The sequence below is a fragment of the Nothobranchius furzeri genome, chromosome 17, assembly GCF_043380555.1.
Source record: "Nothobranchius furzeri strain GRZ-AD chromosome 17, NfurGRZ-RIMD1, whole genome shotgun sequence".
Classification (NCBI taxonomy): domain Eukaryota; kingdom Metazoa; phylum Chordata; class Actinopteri; order Cyprinodontiformes; family Nothobranchiidae; genus Nothobranchius; species Nothobranchius furzeri.
This window is the reverse complement of record NC_091757.1, coordinates 38,908,270-38,928,341: the sequence shown is the minus strand read 5'-3', so window position 1 is coordinate 38,928,341 and position 20,072 is coordinate 38,908,270. Positions and strand designations below refer to the sequence as shown.

General features: G+C 43.6%; 2 protein-coding genes and 1 pseudogene across 7 annotated transcripts in view; 2 read left to right on the top strand and 1 right to left on the bottom strand.

The window, feature by feature from the left end:
* On the top strand, positions 1–5,684 carry LOC107388036 (gypsy retrotransposon integrase-like protein 1). 5 transcript variants are annotated; one of them, XM_070546017.1, is made up of 8 exons: positions 1–2,027; positions 2,437–2,633; positions 2,830–2,901; positions 3,001–3,222; positions 3,302–3,379; positions 3,453–3,578; positions 3,727–3,953; positions 4,096–4,234. In XM_070546017.1, the coding sequence occupies exons 4-7, from the start codon at positions 3,148–3,150 to the stop codon at positions 3,907–3,909; spliced, it is 462 nt and encodes a 153-aa protein (XP_070402118.1). In that variant the 5' UTR covers positions 1–2,027; positions 2,437–2,633; positions 2,830–2,901; positions 3,001–3,147; the 3' UTR covers positions 3,910–3,953; positions 4,096–4,234. The 5 variants fall into 5 exon arrangements, 2 of the variants coding, with proteins under 2 accessions (XP_070402118.1, XP_070402119.1); XM_070546018.1 differs by lacking the exons at positions 1–2,027; positions 2,437–2,633; positions 2,830–2,901; ... (1 more) ...; positions 3,302–3,379; positions 3,453–3,578 and adding exons at positions 4,348–4,398; positions 4,467–4,511; positions 4,593–4,657; positions 4,836–4,959; positions 5,097–5,684 and having other exon boundaries at positions 3,815–3,953; XR_011516993.1 differs by lacking the exon at positions 4,096–4,234 and having other exon boundaries at positions 2,986–3,578; positions 3,727–3,746.
* The window catches only part of LOC139063608 (oocyte zinc finger protein XlCOF6-like), a 173,689-nt gene that overhangs the window by 74,740 nt on the left and 78,877 nt on the right, over positions 1–20,072 (bottom strand). The gene's annotated exons all lie outside the window — the stretch shown is intronic.
* Positions 1–20,072, top strand: part of LOC139063598 (KAT8 regulatory NSL complex subunit 3-like) — a 45,950-nt pseudogene that overhangs the window by 4,035 nt on the left and 21,843 nt on the right. The window contains exons 11-19 of the transcript XR_011516987.1: positions 10,715–10,872; positions 11,117–11,180; positions 11,287–11,475; positions 13,002–13,158; positions 13,463–13,540; positions 13,817–14,002; positions 16,213–16,300; positions 16,528–16,655; positions 16,998–17,104. The product of XR_011516987.1 is annotated as a KAT8 regulatory NSL complex subunit 3-like (transcript). The remainder of the gene's footprint in view (positions 1–10,714; positions 10,873–11,116; positions 11,181–11,286; positions 11,476–13,001; positions 13,159–13,462; positions 13,541–13,816; positions 14,003–16,212; positions 16,301–16,527; positions 16,656–16,997; positions 17,105–20,072) is intronic.

Here is a 20,072-nt window from a genome sequence, read left to right as displayed (position 1 = left end):
TATCAACAAATTCAACCCAGCCTTCTAAAATATGGATGCTGTTTTTGCTGTACTTCAGATCTGAAATTTTTTTATTAAAAGAAAAGAGAATTGAAGAAAGTTGGGTTCTAAACTGACTTACCAGTTTACATTAAAGTATTCTTGGGAAGAAATACTCTAATGTAATGTAAGCTAGTCTCATAGATTTAATTCTTGTGTAACTTAATTTGTTCCAAATGATGCAGTGGTAGTAATGTTTTGATGAATTTTGCATCAATAGAGGGGGAAAACATTGAAGCCTCTAGCTTACAATGCTTTGCCTGTCTTAAGCCGGGCGTACACTGTGCGACTTTTTTGAGCCGATTTTCCACTCGTGCGAGAATCCACGAGATCGGGGCGAGTAGTGTACAGAGGCGATTAAAACCACGTGACCAGCTACCGATAAGCTCGCACGGACTCCTGGCGTGTTTAATATTTCGCTCGTCCCTCGTGAGGGTATCGCACTGTTGAAGCGGCGCTGCGAGCAGCTGCGACCCAAAATGTACCAGAACCACTCACGACGCATGCGCAATCCTGCATCAACATCGCTCGCCCGCTATTTCCCTAATAACACACATTGTTCGTTTTAATTTCTACACGTATTTTTACTCACAAAGATTGTCAAGAAAGCGTGTTTGTCGTGTTCATGTCAAATTAAACTGATCACAAAACACAGATCTACTTTCTTTATTTCGTTTTCCTCATCCAACCCCCATAAATCCCTGTGTGTCCTCCTGCAGCACTCCCGAAGGACAACAGGCAAAACAACGCAAAAAAGTCTGACGTGTTGTGTAAAAACTGCTATTTTTAGCATATTTTTAGGGCCGACATGTTGCTACCAGATGTACAGTGTGAGCAGTCAGGTCGCATCTGAGAACTGGGTCGTGCAGTGTGAGCGCATGACTCGTGAGATCTGCCCTGCGAGGAAGTCGTACAGTTTGAGCTGAAGCTGAGTGCTGCGAGTGAAAAAGTCGCACAGTGTACGCCCGGCTTTATGCCACTTGTGCTCATCATTTTACAGATTTAATCTCTCTATAAAAAGTCAGTTCCCTTTCAGTCGATTCACTCGGTACAACGAAGGTACTATGGGACATCACGCCCTCGTGTGGCCTGGCTGAAGACACATTTAATCACGCCTGTAAGGCACATGAAAGTGACGCGGCGTGGAGGCCCCGCCCTCCACTTAGAAGCGACCGCGTCACTGTCATTTCTCAGTTCTTACGCTCTTCACCTCGCTGACTACACATCTGACAACTAGCTGCACTATTAAAAGTTAGCTTAACCGCTTGCTGACTGGACTGCTGCCTTCTGGCTAGCATTCCTGCCCACCGAGCGCTGTCCTTTTTGGCTTTTCAGGCGGTTCCTGCGCTTTGCTTTCGAATGGCAGGCCTACAAGTACATGGTTATGCCTTTTGGGTTTGCTCTCTGCCCCACACCTTTTCGAAATGTGTGGAAGCCGCACTAGCCCCTCTTAGGTAGGAGGGCATCCGGTTCCTCGCTTACCTAGACGACTGGGCTCTAGTAGCGAGTTCCCGAACACAGGCAGAAGCTCACACTGCACAGGTACTTTCCCACGTTCAAGCCCTGGGGTTTTCCGTGAACTACAGAAAGAGTTCTTGGGCTGGAAATTTGCTCTCGGTCAAGTAGAGCGCGTCTCTCGGACCAGCGAATAGCCGCGCTACGCAGCTGCTTAGCACACTTTCAGCTGGGAGCCAGACTGACACTCCGCACAGCTCTACAGCTGCTGGGGATGATGGCTTCCTCCATAGCCGTGGTGCCTGTCGCTACCCGATCCGTACCGGAAACCCGATCGGTACCACGCATGCGCGAATGTTACGTCACTTCCTCTCTTTGCCAACTTTGCGACAGTTACCGACTGCGGGACGTTTAAACAATGAATACCTCCGTATACAACGAAATTCATGATTTTCTCCTCAACGGAGAGCTTCCGACGATTGAACAAAAGCGCCGTAAAATAAGAAGAATGGCGCCTAATTACAGACTTAAAGGTAAGTACGAAAATTAAAGATGATCTTTTATCATGGTCTACAGCTGCCCTTGCTGCTTGAGGGTACAGACTCTCCGTTATTGTTCTAAAGTTGCATGACGCCTGCGTTGATTCAGGAGGGTGTAACGAGTAATATCAGTGTACAGTGTATACGTGTAGCATCGTCTGTAATATCGAAACTCTATATATAGGTCTATATCTTGGTGTGTGGTCTTATTTTAGATTTAAAAAAAAATCGTAAATACAATATCATATATATAGCCTATATATTTTTTTTAAAGATAATTGCAATTGGAGTTAAATGTACCATATTGGTGCAGATCTCAAACTTTAATATCTGTCAGACATTTCAATTTACTTTAGTCAGCAACTCTCATCTTTTTTTTTTCTTCATTTTTATCTTGTTCCAGACAACAGACTCTTCTACACTGGCCCCAGTATGCAGAGCATGCGCCTGCTAGTCAAGTCAGAGGAGGAGAAGAAGCCTGTTTTGATGGAGTGCCACAATAACCCTGGAACCGGGAACCACAATGGTGTCAGAGGTACCCGAAACATGGTTGTTGCTGGCTTTTACTGGCTAACATTGAACCAGGACATCAGTGAATGGGTAATGGCCTTATTTGAGTGAAGAAGCTAAATCAGGTCGTCATAATTTTTTCTAAAACATCTGTAGGCTATATAATTGAATGTGTTTACTTGCACACTTACATTTCAACATTAGTTTCTGTCTTTTTATTTTATTATCAATTTACATCAACTGCTTTAGGGTTTCCTAGACATATTGTTTGGAATACGCCTTTCAGGTCAGATGTTGTCATCGCTGCCAGATGAATGACCCAATCAAGACCGTGGCACCAACATTACAACCCATCAAGGTACATCTTAAAGCTATTTACATTTAATTTTCAAGTTAATAAGCTTGTCTGCTGCAGGTTAGCTTTAAATTTTCACTTGATAAGTTCTGTGACCTGCAGGTAAAGAACCTTGGAAGGTGCTGGGCATGGATTTAATTGGACCACTCCCAGAAACACGTCTAGGGAACCGATATGTCCTGACCATGACCGTTCTGGGTGATTGCAGAACCTCTTAAGTCCAAGACTGCTGCTGAGGTCTCTGCAGTCATGACGTCTAAGTTATACATGTTTGGCATGGTGAGGAAGATCATCACTGACCAAGGAAAGGAGTTTGTGAACCAGGTAAAATTTGTGAAAGTGTTAGTCGTACCTTGACATTTGAGATGATGTATTTAGACCAAGTCTGCTCATGCCACTGCAGCTCAACGACAGCATTTTCAGCATGCTGAATATTAAACATGCTGTCTCCAGTGCTTACCACCCCCAGACCAACGGGCAGGTTAGCATTTGGATATCTAACCTTGAGTAACTCATGGGAAATCAGTCATGCTTCTTTATCTATTCTGCAGTAGAACTCAAAGGATGAGAGGACCAACCAGAACATTAAGCGTGCTCTCAGAAAGCACGTGAACCAGAACCATGACGACTGGGACATTCACCTTGCTGCTGTGGTGTACGGCATCAACACTGCAAAGCAGGTATTCCTATTTTGACATTTTGTATGACTTTTACGCTGCTTCACAGTGTAGCATCGTCTTAAGAATGTTTTTAATTTTGTTAATAAAAAAAGAAGTTATTGACAAGTGCAAGAGAAAATGAATTAATGGAGAGATTTTGTGTGATCAGCACTCCACCCGCCACAGTGCCTATTTACTGCTCTTCTACCGACATCCACGTCTTCCTGCTGTGATGAACACCTGTCCCATGGACGATGACTTTGAGGTTGCAGACCCAGAAGAGGACATCGACACAAGAGTTGAGGAGATGACGGTTCTGAATGAAACAGTCTGTACATTTGAAGAGGGCTGACTGACAGGGAAAGGAGACTTGTTGAGGAAAAAAGGGGAAATGTGGTTAGTGTATTCAACATTTTTACTGCTTTAGTAGCTAACTTTTCTGTATTTCTATATTTCCAGAATGAGCATTGCCATGGCGACCTGGTGAATAATAAATATTTATATTTCTCTCTCTGCTTTTCATGTAATTTTTTTGTAGGTTCTTCGCAATATTGAGAGGGCACAGGACACCCAGAGGAAGACCTTTGGAACACGGAAAAGGAAGCTAGTAAGGCAGTGTGTTGTTCAAGCAGGCGATGACTTGCTTTTGTCAGGAGAAAACAGGAAGAGACCTTGAGGTATGTTTTCAGTGCAAAAGTTTGAAAGCTCATCAGGTGCATCATAATGCAATTAACAACTAGCTGGTGCATGTCAGCTCTCCTCATTTAATGAAACATGTTTCTTTTTACAGTTCTTTCCCCAGCAGTTCATGGGAAATTGCTGCGGCATCTTTATGCTGATGGTGAGAATTTTCTTGCCATTACTTGAATATAACATTTTAACATGTTAAAGATTGATTTTACTTTACAGTATGCTCTCTGCATCTGCACCTCATCTCCACCATCTTTCACAGAGGTAAGCTTTTTCAGACAGTACCACCAAAGTATCTGTGCCAGTCTCCAGTCTTCATAAACCTTATATTATATTTGTCTTCAGGAGGAAATGCCAGCAATTCGCCTGTGGTGGTGTATTCAGCTGATGGAGAGATTCGGCATTGAGGGGTATGGCTGGCACTTTAGACAAACTGGCACCATCATATTTGCAGCTTTGGTTCAGGCAAGACACCAGGTCAAACAAATGTTTGTGGAAGTGGCTTACTGTAAACCCTGTGACTGAACATACTGAAGAAAGCAGCAGTACACAACTAGAGTCCATTCAGACTGGTGATGTTTTCTAAAGGCATGGACAAAGATTTGCCTTCTGGACAGAAGAAGCATCCCTTCTCCTCCAGGGGACTCTCCAGCCTGTCTTCAGGGTACCAAAGGCAACCTCCTCCAAGCCTTCACCAAGTCTAATCAGACCGGTGAGAGGACAACAATCAGATAACTATTTGTAGGACAGAACCACACAATGTTGAGACTATTCATCACAATGCAGGTTTACATACATGGTGGTAGTCTTCATTTCAGTCTAATGTGATAATCATGTTTTCTGTTAAAGGCTGAGGCTGACAGGTGTCTTATACTGGAGGTAATCTATTGATTTTCCTGTTTCTTTCATTTGTTGATATAACTGAATTACTAGTTATAGTCACAGGCAGCTCCTTCAGAGACATTATCCAGTAGTAGAATGAAGTAATAGTTATGAAACACTACTCAATGTAATGTGTTTTCAGTCCTCATATTTCTGAAACTTTATGGACAAATTTTGTATTTTCACTATTGTCACCTGGCATAAATTTTGCAGTTACCAGAACGTGTCCTAATGGACATATTGGAGAGTTTTGTGAGAGTTTTTGATCATTCTTCTTGGAGTACTATAGCAAAAATTGTAATGCTCTTGTGGCAAGGTGGATAAACGAGGGCCCGGGTGGGATTCGATCCCCAGACTCCCGGGTGAGAGTCATACGCTCTAACCAGTCAGCCAAAGGGACTGATCAAGGATGATCAATCGGGACATTGTGACAGGACACTCACACTGTCACACTCTGTTTGAAAAAGTGAATCTGTTGGGCTTGTACCTGGTACTCAGAGTACCACACTGCCAGAAAGGGCACGCTGAAAATAAAAAGCTTTTTATTTCCATCAATATGTGTCTCCTTATTCAAATAATCTGGGTTGTAACCATCCTCTCAATCCTTTTTCTGTTGTTCATGCTCTTGTAATCTGTTGTTTGTGTTCCGCATTATTACAGTAAACCTGTGGAAATTATAAAGTGGTCCTGTGTTATTTTATATGGATATAAACATGAGTGTAGTTAAATCTGTATTTAATATGTTTAACTTATGAATACCTTGAGAAACTATTTTCAAACATTAATTTTGCAACATTGTGAAAATGATCACTATGGTATTACAAAGAATTAAGTTATTTCAAGACAAAGTGGCAAACTAAGAAATCTAACACAAAAGTAGAAAGTAAACACATTTTAGGTGATGAGCCAAATTGGCTTTTGTGCAAGAATATATTACATTTCATATTGGAAAACATTCATAGGACATGTAGTGCAAATTAAGAATATCTGCTGTATCACAGTGACACATTTTCATCTTTTAAATGAAAATATAACCTATTGTGTGGAGAAAAAACAAACATGCAATAGGTTACCTGAAGACTAATCAGCCAGTGTTTACTGACAATTTACAATGGACATTATCAACAGATCAAGATAATTCAAATCAATCGTCTCCACACATACAAGCATAAACACACTAGATCAAATTTAACACGCATATAAAAATATGATTTGTAACAACGCAAATTCAGTTTACAATCGGGCTAATTCGCTCGGTCAGCAAGTGGCAGTATCCTCGTACACTGCGGAGTAAACTGCCATTGAACGGATCACAAGAAGAATAGAGCATCTGCACATGCGCGGTACGGATCAGGTAGACCCGATCTGTACGGTCCGACGTTTTTTTTTTTTTCATTTTTATCTACATTATATTGAAATGTTTCACTATTGCAAACATTTAAATAGATACTTATTATTTTTTAACATCTTAACAGATACTCTGACCCGTAACTATCGTAAAATGCTTCGAGCGGAAGTAGACGTCTTTCGCGCATGCGTGGTACCGATCGGGTTTCCGGTACGGATCGGGTAGCGACAGTGCCTCTCGGACTGTTAAAAATGCGACATTTCCAGCGTTGGGTCCGCTCTCATCATCTCCATCCTTCACGTCATCTCTGCCGGAGGTTGATGGTCACCAGAACCTGCATGGTAGCTCTCCTCCCATTGAGAGAACCAGGGCTGTTCTGCTAGGGTTCCCCAATCGGGAGGGTGTCAGAACGCATAGTGGTGACCACAGACGCTTCCCTCAGAGGCTGGGGGGCTCTGTGTGGGGGTTTAGTGGTGAGGGGGGTATGGTCCTCGACCCAGTCAAGGTTCCATATCAACTTTCTGGAACTGCTAACAGTGTTTCTGGCCCTGAAACACTTCAGTCATCACCTGAGAGGACATCATGTGCTAGTGCGCACAGACAACACAAATGTTGTGTCATATGTAAACAGACAGGGAGGAACACGCTCCCTTCCTCTACTGAATCTGACCCACACATTACTGCACTGGTGCAATCTGAATCTCCTGTCTCTCAGAGCCGCTCATGTCCCCGGGTACCTCAACCACGGGGCAGCTCTCCAGGGGCGGACCTCTGTCAAAGGAATGGAGGCTGCACCCCGAGGTGGTGTCCCAGATCTGGCTGAGGTTCGGCAGGGCAGTAGTGGATCTGTTTACGTCAAGCGCAAACACACACTGTCCCCTGTTCTTTTCCCTGACGGATCAGACTGCTCCAATGGGATCGGATGCTCTTGCGCACGCTTGGTCCAACGTTCTCCTCTACGCTTTTCCGCTGGTGGAACTGATTCCAGCAGTACTGGAGAGAGTGCGCAGGTTGAGCAGGTCTCCGATTTTGGTGGCTTCTCAGTGGCCCACAAAGTCTTGGTACCTGGAGATCATCAGTCTGATGATAGCCCCCCATGGAAGCTCCCCGTCAGACAGGGCCTTCTGCCACAGGCACAAAAAAGGCACCCTCACCCACATCTGTGGAAGCTGCAGGCCTGCCTACTGAAAAGTCCAACCTGTTAGCTAAAGGCTGTGGTGAATACTATTCAGAGCTAAAGAGCATGCACCACTCGATCAGGATGAAGCTTCTGTCTTATAAGACAGCTCTGCTCTTAGCCCTTGTATCGGCTAAAAGGGTGGGAGACCTTCATGCTCTTTCAGTTCACCCTTCCTGTCTGAAAATGTCATCAGATGGAGCTAGGGCCACTCTGCATCAGAATGCTGCATATATGCCTAAGGTCATCCCGCTCAATTACAGTTTCATGACCATAGAGCTTTCGGGCTTCCATAGTTCTCCTTTTGCCTCTGAGGAGCAGAGGAGGCCGCATTGTCTGTGCCCGGTTCGTGCTCTGCAGGCTTATATAGATCGCACTATATCAGAAAAACAGACCAACTGTTTGTGTGTTTTGCCAAACCCTCCATGGGTAAAGCTTTGTCAAAGCAAAGACTTTCTCATTGGATTGTGGAGGCCACTTCCCTGTGTTACAGCGTCACTGGCTCCCAGCTGCCCCTAGGGATCAGGGAAAAATCTACAAGAGGTGTGGCTGCTTCTTGGGCGCTGTTTAAAGGTGTTTCAGTTGGTGACATTTGCTCAGCTGCAAGCTGGGCTACACCCCACACCTTTGTGAGGTTTTACCGCTTGGATGTTTTGGCCCCTTCGGTGGCCCATGCGGTTCTCTCTGCTGGATCTGACTTGCCATCTTAGGTTGCAATCTCAGGTCAGGTTTGATAGATGCTCTTGGGGCATCTCGATAAGTCCCATAGTACCTTCGTTGTATCGAGTGAATCGACTGAAAGGGAACGTTAGGTTATGCATATAACTACTGTTCCCTGAAGGAGAGGAACGAAGTACAACGCAGGGCTGCCCCGTTTCACAGCCCAACTCGGTGAAGAGCGGCTATCGAACTGAGGAATGACAGTGACGCGGTCGCTTATAAGTGGAGGGCGGGGCCTCCACGCCACGTCACTTTCACTTGCCTTACAGGCGTGATTAAATGTGTCTTCAGCCAGGCCACACGAAGGTGTGATGTCCCATAGTACCTTCGTTATACCTCGTTCCTCTCCTTCAGGGAACAGTGGTTATGTGCATAACCTAACGTTTTTGTTACAGATTACAGTACATACTGTACTTTTGTTAGAATTCAATTCAAAGAAGTTGTTCTTTTTCCTCAAAAGCTCGCTGGTTTGACCTGAAAGTAACTGAACAGTTTTCTGCTTCTCTGCCCTACTGGTTGAAAGTGGAAGTACAACTGTCGTAAACAACCCCGCTGCAGCTAGCTTTAACAACGAGCTAACACTAACATAAGCCAACTAATACTAAAATAAGCCATGAAGTTAAAAGATCCACACTGTTGAACATAAATATTATAACGTACAAGTCCAATAGTAACAAAGCCAGGTCACCATCAGTCCGTGCTTCTGTAGCCTCCTTTAGCTCTCTCAAATGAGCATAAGCCGTGGTGATGTTCAAGGTCAAGGTCACATTTATTTCTAAAGCACACTTATTATTGCTTTCGTAACACAAAGTGCTGTACAACACACAAGATAACATAGCAAGAAAGTATAACTAAAAACCATAAAACCATTAAAATTAGCAAGTTAGGATAAAAACAACATTACATCATACAATTATTAAATCAATAAATATGAGAAAGAATGACAATGACAAAAATAAAATCATCCTACATAAAAGCCAGGTTGAAGAAATGAGTTTTGAGCAAGGACCTAAATACATCCAGGATTTGAGAGGTCCTGATCTGCAGAGGAAGGCTGTTCCAGAGTCTAGGGTTAGCCACAGAAAATGCCCTATCTCCTCTCGTCTTTAGGCGAGCCTTTGGAACTGACAATAAAAACTGTGATCCCGACCGCAAATTCCTGGCAAGTGTAGGTTGACAATAAATCATCTATATAAGGAGGGGCCAGACCATAAAGTGATTTATAAACAAAAAGCAACAATTTAAACTGAATCCTGTAATGCACTGGGAGCCAGTGAAGGGAAGCAAGCACTGGAGAGATATGGCCATGCTTCCTTGTACCTGTTAAAAGGTTCGCTGCTGCATTTTGAACCAGTTGCAAGCGGTTTAAGGAGGAATGTCCTAATCCATAATACAGGGATTTGCAGTAATCTAGTCTACAGGAGACAAAGAGATGAATAACATGTTCAAAGACAGTTTCCGGCAAATAGCACTTAACCGTTGCAAGTTGCCTCAAGTGATAAAAACTGGACTGGGCCACTGCACTTCTCTGTCTGTCCAATTTAAACGAACCATCCTTAAGAAAAACAGGCTTTTCACATGAGGCTTTGCAAAATCCGAAAGGGAACCAAGTGGGCTCACCGCACCCTTTAACAGGTCTCAACTGCCAAAAACTAAAATCTGTCTTCAGGTCATTCAATTTCATAAAATTAATTGACATCCAGTTTTAGCGCTTTGCTTCACCTCCAAAGACATTTTCTCTCTTACTTTTACTTCCAGGTTCCATCATGATGCCAACAGAAAAAGCAAACTTCTTTTTTTCTTCTTTTTGTGCTTTTTATTGACAATCGGTGAACTGAAAAAGCTAACTGCTAGCATTACAACTAACAGCTGTAAAGGTCCACAAAACCTTAGTGTAGTTTTTGGTCAACAGAGGGTTTCAGAGTGGTGCTGAATGTGAAACTGGTCAAGTTTCTAACTCAACAATCACTGAGATCAATGCTAAAGCTCTAGCTTAAAGTTTAAAAACTATTTGGTGTTACTTTAAATAAAAATACAATAAAAGTTGTGTGTTATTTTAATGTTTTTGTTTCTTCAAAGTTTCAACTCATAGAGGAAAATATTTACGATGTATTTATTATATTCAAACGCTGTGTCTGTGCTATATGTTCAGTTTATTTTAATTGTACATACTTGTAAGAAAATAGCATAGACAGTCCACATGTACTTAACATCCAGGTAATTATCCATTAAAAGGTTCCTATTTGTTGACACATGAGTCTGTCGTTTTCTTTAGGTAAATGTGAGCTTTGGCTTGTCGTGTGTTTGGTGGTGACTGTCCACGTGTCTCTGGTTGTACAGGATGTAGACGACTCTCTGCTGGACATGAAGACTCCAGTGTTGTTTGTGATTGGACAGAACGCTCTCCAGTGTACTGTAGACGGCATGGAGGAGTTCAGGGAGAAGCTGAGGGCCGACAACAGCATGGTGGTGGTGGGAGGAGCAGATGACAACATCAGGTCAGTTAACTGAGGACGATTTAAGGCAGCAAAAAACGACTAGTTCAAGTTTTGGTTTACGGATGCATGTAGCAGAGAGACTTAATTTTTTTTTGAGTCCAAACTGGTGCTTTTTATCTAAGATGGGGAGATTTTGAGTTTTGTTTAAAGCTCATTGAATTGCTTCTGTATATAAAATGTGCTATATAATTAAAGTTGGCTTGCCTTTGTCGGTTTTGAGTTTTAACACAAAAATGCTCAACAGAATAAATTCAGCAAAGATGAAATCGGAAGGGCTGACACAGACGATGGTGGACCGCTGCATTCAGGTCGGTTCTGTTGCTGGAAATCTTCAAATCAGTTTTCTCTGGAGGATTTCTGAGTTAAGTCTTGTATTTTCTTCCTCTTTAAAAACTCGTCTCAAAAACACTTCAGGATGAATTGGCAGACTTTTTGTCGGGTGTCCTAACTCGGTCAGAGGGATACAGCCATGGCTCCGGAGACATGAGGGACTTGGACACAGAGAAGAAGAGGAGACCTAGATGGGAGATTCCCTTTGATGTAGAGAGAGGACGACCTTCATCTCCTGCACTCCGACTTCCCATCTCACCTTCCGGTTCAGAGGTTAAAATAAAAATTAGAATTTATAATTTTTTGTTCTATAAGATTGCTTCAAAAACTGCTATTGAGGATAACACCGTATTGACCCGAATATAAGATGACAAGGTTTTTTTCATTGAAAATAATTTTAAAATGTGGGGTCGTCTTATAATCGGGGTCTAAGCATTTACACATGCTGATATCTGTCTGCGGTCATTACACACCTGTAACAGCAGAGGGCGCCAACCTGCGTGTTCTCAACAGGAGGAAAAAAGAGATCAGAGGTCCGGAGAAGAGTGGACCGAAAGTGTGGCAAGTTAACAAGCTGTAAGGCAGAATTACGCAAATTTTAAGATGATGGTGGTCAGTTCAGCAGAGGCGTCAAACATTACATGCATGGATGCCTTGGATGGCAGTGAGGATGACGTTCTGGGAGGAGTCGACAGGTGTAGCGATCTGATGATGCACCAGGACCGCAGCAGCACGAGTGAGAATGAGTGACTGAGTACAGCGAGGCAGAGAGCGTCTGAATAAAAGACTAATTTGACTTTTGATTTCACATGTCAGCAAAGTTCTGATAGTTTGCATTAAAATAGTGTTTTTGCTCAGTATTTGTTCTCAAATTTTCATTAAAAATAGTTTATTTTAAAGGTGATTTTTATTTGTATTTTTCCGAAGATTAGTTTTGGAAAGGGGGGGGGGTCGTCCTATATTCGGGTCAATGCAGTATTATTGTAAATAAGGTGTCTGGCATAAAGTGATCATATTACTCAATTTTCGTTTTTTAAGACAAACATTTTGCTGGTTTAAAGATGTTTATCTCATACCTGCTGACAGTTTCGACTGAAGGCTTCAGTCTTCCTCAGAGCATCATCTGAGTTTTCGCTGTTGTGTCATTTAGAAGCCTTCAGTCGAAACTGTCAGCAGGTACGAGATACACATCTTTAAACCAGCAAAACATTTGTCTTAAAAAAGAAAATTGAGTAATTTGATTTATAAGGAAGACAAAATGAACTTTTTTAATCTATAAAGTGATCATTATTGTTAAACCATGTTTGGAGAAGCATGTAAGGCTTGGTTCACAAGACAGGATTTTAAAATTGTTGCCAATTTTGAAAACATGAGAGGTTTGGTTTCCCGATAAAAGTGTTACAGCTATAGGTACAGAATAAAGTATTGTTTGAGTACTAGTTCTGAAAACCAGGTATCGGTAAAGAACCGGTAATTGGAGAAAAAAAAACGAAAAAGTACCCTGTTCCACGCAGCACACACGTTTGTCATCATTAATAAAACCAAGACGATCCACAAATTTGAATATCCCAGATTTACGGCCTGATCGGTCAGGACGTCCTTCTGAGCAGACCTGAAGCCTGCCGCACCCGAGAGCAAACGGCCACAAATGACTGTTAGTTCAACAGATACCTCGCTGTGTGCATCTAATTTTCACTGAGTTTTCTGCCTCACCATGGAAGGTGAGGATTGGCTCAGACATGTAAATAAAGTCAAACATTAATAAACTCATCAAATGTTCATCTTTATATTGTTCCCAGGATCTGTCGAGTGTCTGTAGCAGTCCCACGTCGAGTCCCAAACCCAAGACGTCTAGTTTATCTCCAGCGCAGAAGTCCAGTCTGATCACAGCCACTCAGCTGCTGAAGACTCACATGCAACGCTCAGGCACGGTTCTCACTCACAAGCAGGCTCAAGGTTAGTTAAAAATATCCTCCAAGCATCCGTGGTGAACAGTGATTACTGCAGCCTGTGCGTGAACAGCTCTCGTATTCACCACATTTTCTCTTGTTATTGTAAATGATTCACTAGAGCTTCTGCTGCAATTTTCACAAACTGCTCAAGCTAAGCAGAGGGGGTGGTATGAGACGTGAAAGGCTTTTAACGCCGTTATGACATCACGTCGTCTGACAGGACAAGATGAAACGTGACTGAAATACTTTCCTCTCATCCTCGTCTCTTCTTCAACTTTCCTTTCTGGCTTTTTTCTTATTCATTCCAGCTCAGTTTGCTGCTTTTATGAAACAAAACATGATTGTGAGGAAAAATCTTCCTCCTGGCACGCCTCCTTGTATTTTTGGTAAGTGTCTATCCGTCCTCCACTCTTTCCTTCCCTCTGTCCTTTTCTCTCTCTGTTTTCTCAGCTTCATTTCCATAGCAATTAAATTACTGTTGATTTGCTTTGGAAATAAAAAAATGTGTGTGTTGTGGCGCACATTTTCTGGAAAGGTTAGACAGTAGAAAGTTTGTTAGAACTAATTTAACAAAATGTCAATTAAATCTCCTCAGTATTTATTTTTGTGTGTGCCTTGCGTGCATGCGTGTGTGTGTGCGTGCGTGCGTGTGTGTGTTGCAGTGCCAGTGAGCAGTGATCAGATGGATGTTCTGGATAGAGATGAGCTCTACTCTCATGGCAAGAGAAGACAGACGCCCAGTCCCACACCAAACAAAGCTGCCAAAAGGGCAAAGATTAAAGTTACCATCGTGTCCCAAAGTGAGTCAGCAGGGGGTGCTGTCAACCCTGCTGAAGGTACGAAACCTGGTAATCTGACACACACACACACACACACACACACACACACACACACACACGAGCACACACTTGCGCCAGAAGTAATGATGCCACTTAAGTGACAGGATTCATAATGATTGGATCATGATCCATCCATCAAACTGCCCCCTGACCTTGCTTCCCCCTCTCCACATACCCCTCTACGTGCATGAATCACACGTTCTCTTAGAACATCCAAACAGGAAAGCCTCTTTTAGAAAAAAATGCCGCCAATAAGTGGTCACACTGTGTCGGTAATGTGGTGCAATCGTGTCCTTTAAACAAAAGATCATGCAGTGGCAGTTTAAAGGGGGTATGGGGACGGTCTGTGCGCTGTCGCAGACTTTCGTTTAACTTGGACATAACTTGTTTTTTATTTTATTGATCTCAGCCGACTGTTTACAAAAGCGAAACTTACTGCCCGTGTTTACTTTCATTTCTAAAATAGTTGCCGGCTGAAGCTCGGCAGTAACTTCCTACGCGACACCTCCATCTGTTGCGCCAAGGCGTAAAATGCATTCACAAGTCTGGCGTTGCGGTGATATTACTACCAGGCGTGGTGGCACGAATACTGCAAAAATTCCCACAACGCCATGCCTCCACAGCGCGTTCATAAGACACACCGTGGCGGCAGTATTACGCTGATTTGCCGGCATGGTGTGTCTTCTAAAGAGGGCTGAAGTGAAGCCAGAGCTAGGCTGCCTAGTGTAATGAACTGAATATTTAGTTTGTTAGAAAATTTGCCTAATCCATCCTGCCTCAAGTATCTTGGGTCTTGTTTAAGAGTGAGGGAAAGATGGAGCATGAGGTTGACGGATGAATTGGTGCTGCATCTGCAGTAGAGGTCATCGGCCGAGATTATTTTTAAAAGCTGATTTAAAAATAAATCAGGCACCTGTGTGGCCAACTGCCGCCACTACTACACTAAAGAAAAGACCCGAAGGACCCCGACACACCTTTTTTAAAATGTTTTAAGTTTGTTTTGTATTTGAGTTATTGACTTATTTAATGTAAATTGCACACAGTGAGTGTTCAATTGTCTTTCACAATCAATGTGCTGCTAAAACATATATATATATATTCAGTCAGGTCCATAAATACTGGGACATCGACACAATGCTAACACTTTTGGCTCTATACACCACTACAATGGATATCAAATGAAACGAACAAGATGTGCTTCAACTGCAGACTGTCAGCTTTTATTTGAGGGTATTTACATCCAAATCAGGTGAACGGTGTAGGAATTACAACAGTTTTCATGTGTGCCTCCCACTTGTTAAGGGACCAAAAGTAATGGGACAGAATAAGAACCATAAATCAAACTTATACATTTCAATACTTGGTTGCAAATCCTTTGCAGTCAATTACAGACTGGAGTCTGGAACACATAGACATCACCAGATGTTGGGTTTCATCCCTGGTGATACTCTGCCAGGCCTCTACTGCAACAGTCTTCAGGTCCTGCTTGTTCTTGGGCCATTTTCCCTTCAGTTTTGTCTTCAGCAAGGGAAATGCATGCTCAGTCGGATTCAGGTCAGGTGATTGACTTGGCCATTGCAAAACAGTCCACTTCTTTCTCTTCAAAAACTCTTTGGTTGCTTTTGCAGTATGCTTTGGGTCATTGTCCATCTGCACTGTGAAGCGCCGTCCAATGTGTTCTGAGGCATTTGGCTGAATATGAGCAGATACAATTGCCCGAAACACTTCAGACTTCATCGTGCTGCTTTTGTCAGCAGTCACATCATCAATAAATACAAGAGAACCAGTTCCACTGGCAGCCATACATGCCCACGCCATGACACTTCCAGCACCATGCTTCACTGATGAGAGTCGGGAGGAGGAGAGCGTTGAAGCCATAGGAGGGTGTGTGTGTGTGTGTCTGTGAAAGGTTGTGTTGCATCTGTAATAAGTGAGTCTGTGACTTTTCTCCCAGTTCAGTTGCAGAGTCTCATCTAGGATGTAGGGATATGAACTCCCGGGGGGAACTGATCTAAATGATGACATGTAGCTTTTCTTAATTTTCTGGTATTTCAAAACCCAAAAAGGCAGAAAAATGTGCTGTTTTAGAATGCGTGAGTATCTGATTGTGTTTTCGTGACAGGAGAGACTGCATCTTCATTAAAAATACTTGGATATATTTTTATTAACCTGGAGGCTAAAATAACTGAGCTGTGCTGTTGTTCTGTTCTTTGATGCAGTGGGTGTTTCTGGCAAGCCGTTATCGGTGGCAGTGGGACAGACTGTTCCTGGTGCCAAGGAGCTTTCTGGACTCCTGACAGGACAGCGGTAAGCTCGCCTGCTCTGCTACGCACAGGCACGTTGAGTGAAGTGTGCTCATATCCCAGTGCATACTATACCCCCGTCCACACACTGTTGGACAGAAATGTGTGTGGTGCAGAGGGATTGATGAGTGGTTGGACTCGGAGTTTGGGCGCTGCATGTTAGCCAAATAGCCAAGCAGGACCTTCTGGGGTGGCTCCTGAGTAGACTGGTTGGTATGTGTGTCACTACAGGTCTGGTAGTCTCTCAGAGGTGTCTGGTGCCCTGTCCCCAGGCTCCAGCTCATTCAGCAGCGTGCAGCCTTGCATGGTATCGGTGTCCTCCACACCAGTCCAGGTGCAAGCTCCAGCTACTGCCCAAGGTATCTCTGTCTTGTCCTGCTTTGTACACTCATTTGTACTAAACTGTGCAAATAATCTGAGCTCAGTGGCTCAAACATGAAGCTGCTCCGCCAGCTTTGTTGAGCAAGATTTAGGTTCTGGACTCTGGATGAAAATCTGAGTGTGTGTGTGTGTGTGAGGACAACATCATCATTGATCACCTATTGCACCATTTGCTGCTTTTATCAACCCAAATCATAATAATCATAATTTTGGTCTTTGAAGTATTTGAATATTTTTGTAAAAGTACATGTTGGGATTGATTTCACACAGATTTAGACTTCACTAACATCTTGGTTTGGTCTTTTCTCCTCCCTCTGCAGCGCCTTCCGCCAGCAGTCTTCTGCAAGGCCTAAGTTTCAGTCTTCAGGAGATCATTACCAAAGCTTCTAACATGCCTTCCTCAGCGACGAGCACAGGCAGCACCCAGGTACCGCACATTGGAGGCTTACTTCTTGTACATTTTATTCACAAAAGCTGCGTTTCTGCCAAGCCCCCACAATGCCGCTCTAAAAATGGTCCCATCCCGGAAGTAAGAAAAATTGCAGTTCCACCCTCATCCGCTGGGGGCTGGTGCCAGAAGCGAGCAAATCCTCATTGACTCCCATGTTAAAAATGCCGATTTCACAGCAGAAATAAACATGTTTACAGCCTGGTACCAGAACATGTTTTTTGTCTAAATTATCTAGTTTATACTCATGACAACTCTGAGGGGGGTGAATTTTTTTCTCACTCTTCTGTTTAAGTGTATTGAAAGCCTAAAATTCTGTATAATTAATGAGCAGCCGACACACGTGACCGCCGCCTCAGACCCACGTGACCACAGAGCTAGCTCCGTGGAAAGGCCTCAGTACAGCCTCGGTCCCTCCTGGAAACTGTGTCGGGATTTTGAGTCTCTGTGCTTGTGAATTCTGTTTTGGATATTATTGGTGCAATTGTTGGACAAAATGACTTGCAGTGGTATTAATTGCACTAATAGAGCATCCAAGGAGTCTCCACTTCATTTTTTTCGGTAAGTTAAAATCTATATTTGTATTTTATGTCACTGCCGCGCCTTTAAACTAGCTGAGTTTACCAAAGTAGCTAGCTAATTATCAGTTTAACATGTAGCATGTACTGTTTCACCATGAAATTTAAATGTAAAATACGGTAAAATAATTAATAGGGCATATTTCGATGGGTAAAACCCAGTGCATTTAAGATAAAAATGGGTTGAAATATGACTGAGCGCGCCGCTTGGAGGGACACCTGTACTCCATTCTTTCATCCGGTAATCCCCAGCGGTCAGGCCGGGCAGGCTGACCGATGCGGCGCCTCGCTGCTGCGGGCTGACCGGAGAAATACTGCAGCTCGTTGAGAAGTCTATAGGGCATACAGCGTTTCCCTTAAATCCCACCACCACGCCGACAAGATCCCAAGTTTCTTTGTTTTTGTTGGCGCTGTTTACCGAAGAAGCAGCGGGAACACCAGCAAGTTTCATCAGACTCGTAAAGTTAGTTTTTGCAGGGGACCCCCTGTATTTTACCGCTCCCTCCTGCAGTCTTCCCCTATTAAAATTTAAAATGTGTAACTTCATGTATTGGGATGAATGACTGATATTCATGTTAAACTCAAACGTTAGGTTTTTAGGGGGAAAAAACAAAATAATAAACATTATACAGATGTCAAATAAATCAAACTGTAATTAAACTATATATTTTCAAAGTCTCGATTCTGGATAAAATCCAACAACATATGCTTTATAAATAAACACTACACATGGCTTTCACACACACACACACATACACACACACACACACACATTACATTGTGATTTCTTAGTAAATATTCTATTTGGCGAGAGATAAACTTTATTGTATTTATCCTAGTGAATCTATAATTTAACGGGTAAACTAGCAGTAGTACATCCAACATCAAAGAAAGTAAAATGTTATTATCAGGAGAGGGAGAATGTTTAAGTGGTTAGCAGCAGTGTGCTAGCCGATGGCCCCCTCCATGAGGCCACCACAGCTCAGCAGAACATCGTTGTAGCTTCTTCTGGGGAGAAAAACACTTAGAGAAAAAATAAAGTTAACAGCTGAAATAGCAGGAAATAATACAGTTAAAGAGCAGATTGTAGAAGAAAGAAACCCCTGGGTTAAACTGGTCTGTCTACTGCATAATGCTGAACTCATGTGTCCTCAGGGAAGGACCTGATTGGTGTCCAGAACCTGCTGAAGAAGCACCAGGCTCTGCAGGCTGAGATCACAGGTCATGAACCTCGCATCAAGGCTGTCACCCAGAAAGGAGAGACCATGGTGGAAGAAGGTAGAGCAGGTCTGGTCCTGACATGTTTCTGAGGTGTCTGCAGGTTCTGGCTCACTTTTTTTGGGTCCAGGTCACTTCGCTGGTGAGGAAGTGAAGACTAAACTGTGGGAGCTTCATGGACGTTGGGACACACTGAAGGCCAAGGCGTCCCAGAGGAGGCAAGACCTGGAGGACTCTCTGCAGGCCCAGCAGTACTTTGCGGATGCTAATGAGGCCGAGTCCTGGATGAGGGAGAAGGAGCCCATCGTTGGAAGTCCAGACTAAGGGAAAGACGAGGACTTGGCCGAGGTATGGAAGTCCCTTCCTGAGAAACTCCAATCGCTTTTCTTTGCTCTCTTTCCAGTCCTTCATAATTAGTGTTTCTGTATTTGTCATTTCCTTCGGTTGTCTACCAGACGTCGTTGCTTGTTTGAGCGTCTCATGGGTTAGGGGTAGAAGTGCTGGCCTCGCACAGGAAGTGATGACAAACGTGTTCCTGGCGCTCTCATTTCAAACGGTTTCCAAGCTGTGATGTGTGTTCCCGCTGCAGAGCAGCCATGACACGTGGCAGCCGGCAGAAGGCTCACGCTTTTCCACTAAACACCCGCAGAACTGCGTCTGCGGTGAACTGAGCAGGGTTTGTTTTACGGTGGCGGATCCGATTGGACCATCGCTGCGAGAAAGCTCCACTTGTGTCAGACGAGCTGAAGGTTCTGATGTTCTGCTCCACAGGCTCTCCTGAAGAAGCACGAGGCCCTGATGTCGGACCTGTCAGCTTACGGCAGCAGCATCCAGGCCCTGAAGGAGCAGGCCCAGTCCTGCAGGGTGAGTTCAGAACCCTCGGCCCGTCAGAACATTCTTATCCACCACGTTCTAACACCAGACCTGTTAACCCGACAGCAACAAGGTAATCAGCAGGTACTTTTGTCCTGCAGGACCTGAAGGCCAACGAGTCCCGCCTGAGGGACATCAACAAGGTGGCATCTGAACTGGAGTCAGAAGGTCTGATGGCTGAGGAGGCTCCTATGGTTCAGGCTCAGGTGAGCGTCACCTGTCTGCAGCAGCTGGTCCCTCTCACTTCCTGGTTTAACTCTGCTCGTCTCTGTTTGTAG